The sequence below is a fragment of the Priapulus caudatus genome, unplaced genomic scaffold (genome assembly GCF_000485595.1).
Source record: "Priapulus caudatus unplaced genomic scaffold, Priapulus_caudatus-5.0.1 Scaffold2531, whole genome shotgun sequence".
Taxonomy (NCBI): domain Eukaryota; kingdom Metazoa; phylum Priapulida; class Priapulimorpha; order Priapulimorphida; family Priapulidae; genus Priapulus; species Priapulus caudatus.
This window is the reverse complement of record NW_014579592.1, coordinates 26117-29486: the sequence shown is the minus strand read 5'-3', so window position 1 is coordinate 29486 and position 3370 is coordinate 26117. Positions and strand designations below refer to the sequence as shown.

The 3370-nt window shown below is 37.9% G+C and overlaps 1 protein-coding gene and 1 long non-coding RNA gene across 2 annotated transcripts; both read right to left on the bottom strand.

The window, feature by feature from the left end:
• Positions 1 to 200: 200 nt before the first annotated feature.
• LOC106818796 lies at positions 201 to 1148 on the bottom strand. Its single transcript, XR_001395297.1, has 4 exons — positions 988 to 1148; positions 679 to 849; positions 417 to 566; positions 201 to 274 (listed from the first exon to the last, which is right to left on the bottom strand). It is a non-coding gene; the product is annotated as an uncharacterized LOC106818796 (long non-coding RNA).
• Positions 1149 to 2127: 979 nt separating this feature from the next.
• Positions 2128 to 2999, bottom strand: LOC106818795. The gene is made up of 2 exons (XM_014823469.1): positions 2831 to 2999; positions 2128 to 2600 (listed from the first exon to the last, which is right to left on the bottom strand). Exons 1-2 carry the CDS (start codon positions 2964 to 2966, stop codon positions 2272 to 2274), a joined length of 465 nt encoding a protein of 154 aa, XP_014678955.1. The 5' UTR covers positions 2967 to 2999; the 3' UTR covers positions 2128 to 2271.
• Positions 3000 to 3370: the final 371 nt, after the last annotated feature.

Here is a 3370-nt window from a genome sequence, read left to right as displayed (position 1 = left end):
AGCCCTGGGACCCCCCTTCCCCTTCTCTTGTTTTTGTCGCTGGGGAAAACCTTCCTACCTCTGTTGCGTTGGCCGGTCTCTGGTTGTATGACGTCATCCCCCCCTGACATCTCCACAACTCTTTACTCCCCCCCCCCTGAAATCCCCACAACATTCTATCCAGCCTGTGATTTCATCTTGCTGGCAAAGATCCATTTCCTCGGCCCCACAGTTGTTATTGATGTTTTCAAGTTCTTGCGCACTTCTTGGAATCATTGGCACGAAGTGGGTTAGCCTGTAAATAAATATAATTCATCTTTTTCATTATATCAAAAATAGATCAATAATTTTTTGTTGTAGCAAGCACGCACGCGGAAATTAATTTTAACTGTTTCAAGTGTTTTTAAGCAGTACTGAATTATAAGCTACATACTCACCTCAGCAAGCCATCTGAGCTGGTGCCAGCAGCAGCATCACTCCTTTGTACTGTTGTGCATTGTGGTACTGCACAACCGTTTTGTGTGCTCCTGCATAAACCTCAATGGTCCTGTGCAGGTATTTACTGAGCATTGTGAGTTGGATGTGACCTGCAAAGTTTAAGATATTACTTGAGTCAACTAATTATTTACTAAACATATTTAGTTTGTTTCTTTCAAATAGTATTGTGGATCATGTAGATTAAAAAAATAGAAAGAATACCTGAATCAGCCTTGCGAGCTGTCTTGTACAGTTCTTCCATGTGTATCTGTGTCACAATGTCTTCCAAACTTGGAAGTTTGGAAGTCCAACGCTGTAATCACGCCGTCTAGCTGTCGTGACTTAATTTGTCCAGATTCTAATGTCTTCCAGTGTTGTGTGCGGTTTAAGAACCTGGTACAAAAAACGTAATTAAAGACTAAAATCATGTTTTACAATTAAATAGCAAAAAATGACATTGAAATACTTGTAAAAAACATGTCTTTCTAAACACGTCGTGTAAAATAAGAAAAGGTCATTTGCTAAATTTACATTGGCTACGAGTTCCTGTAGCTTGATGACACCGGTGATGATGCCTGCCAGTCTTAGTATCGAAACGCTAGCATACAAGCAGTTATTGTCTGCAGCTGTTGTTTTATATGCCTTGTGTGATTTGCGCAGTTCAACTGGGATGTAGGAAATATATCTGAAACATTGACATGCAATAAATATTAATTCAAAAAACAATAGAAATTGTACTGCATAATCAAATATTTGCGAACATTGATGCGAAATGGATGCGTTTCATAGCAATCCTGAATAATAATTACACAAGATGCCGTCATGGACTGAACTAAAAATTGGCAAACATAGAATTGGAATTTTTCTTGGGTGGGGTTGTACCAGAAGAGATGTTGCTAAAACAAAACAAAGAAAACTGCGGATCCTGTGTCCTAAAGAAATAAGTACTATAAAATAAATGATATGCTGTATTTTGCAATTGCCACAGATATACCCAGATAAGTACATGTTTCTACAAAACAGATCAGAAATACCAGTGATATAAAAACAATCAAACATTTTGTACCGATTGCAATAGTGACTGCACGAACGGTCTGAAAGCCGCTGGTATGCCGTCATCAGTCGATGGTGCACTTGGTACTGTGCTTGGCCTGTACTGTTCTGTACTGTCAAATAAACGGTGTCATTTGTTAGCCATTATATTAGCAGAAATAGCTTAAACTCAAGTTCTCAGTATACATAATACAATAGTTTAAGCAGCTCTATGCTATTAATTACTTGGTTTCTTTAAAGCATTGAAACTGTAACAAAATGTGAAAAAATGTGCGTGGTACGAGTCTTTGTTAATAATTTATATAGTACAGGTATTGGCTTGATAAAATGTAATATGAACTGATATATACATACACCATGCATGTTGTGTTTTGCTTGCGATGAACCCTTTTCTTTGTCGGACAACCTGCAGAGGCTGTAAACTTTTTGACAGCAGATCTCAGTGGCAAGGTCTGATCTTGTTCAAATCCTTGAACACTAAGTGGCAGTACTCTACCAAATTTCTGAATCATGTCCCCAGAATATCTGCCCTCTAGAACACCGTACTTGGACCTTTAAATTAAACAAAAATGGTTTAATAATCTGGTATTAAAATCACATTCTTATAGTGCAAATAAAGGCATACAGATACGAGGGCTGCACACAAATTTTACTGCTTGCCAGTACAAGTTTAATGGTTGTTCTAACATTAATAGTTTTGTAAATAAAAGAGTTGGAATATTTTCTCTTTGGTTTTACATACCGTCTTAATCAGGATAATAATTACCCAAGTGTAAACGACAGTCGCTTCTTTCCATGCTGTTTAACAATAACGGCAGGAAGGCGTTTGCTCTGAAACTTGTGCCGGTCTTGTTTTGGAATCTTCACTGTAACGAAATCTCCAACTGACAAGTTTTCTGTGTTTTGCCTCTTCTTGCTTTGTCCCCTTCTTTTCATTGCATTTTTTAAGTATGCAGTGTTTGCTACAACTCTGCTCTCGGTATGACGAGGATTAGACGCCAGCTCCTCAGGACTCCAAACTCGAACAAACGGACAACGAGCTTGGTTGTCCGAGTCATTCAATTCCACGCTTTCAGCATTATGTTGGCCGCCTTTAATAAGAAGGTTAGCCGTATTTTACGTGGGTTAGATGATAGTAGAGTTAAGCCAGTGTAAAAGTGATATTACGTATACCAGTATGTGTTGCATATTTAGACTAGGCGTAAAGTACTTAGGATCATCTCTAATAAACTATGAATCATTCGGTTATTGTTTCACCATATAAACTGTTATAATGTCTGTGTTTTGCAAAATATAGTACATACACCAAAAGGTTTGTTACCTTTTTTATTTGTTTCTTGGGTGTCTTTGTTTGCATCACAAACTTCGTTGCAGACTGCACCTCGTTCCAGGTTGTCGTAATCGTGGGCTATTTTGGAGATTGTTGGCTCATTATTGTGATCACCGCAGCTGTCCATGTTGTTTTCTTCAGAAACTCTTTCTTCACTCTCAAAGTGCTCATATCCTGTCAATTACGTAAATAATTTCAGTAAATTTAATTTAAAAAATTAAGCAAACAGTTGAACCTACTCGAGTGATGGTACTGGTGTTTTCACTTACCTAACACGACATGACTCTGCTCAAAGGTGTTGGTCAACTCTTCTGTAATATCGTGCTCTTCTACAACACGGCCTCTTCTTTGTGGCACAACAGGCATTGCTGGTTTTCTTCCGAAATCACATTCATATGGAGTCATTCCAATTACCCTAGAATTAACTGTGTTCATCTGATCTGTAATACACAATATAATAATGTGAATCGATTAAAAGAGTTAGGTATACAAAAACCCCAGTTTTGGGTGATTCGACCCAAATGATTCGAA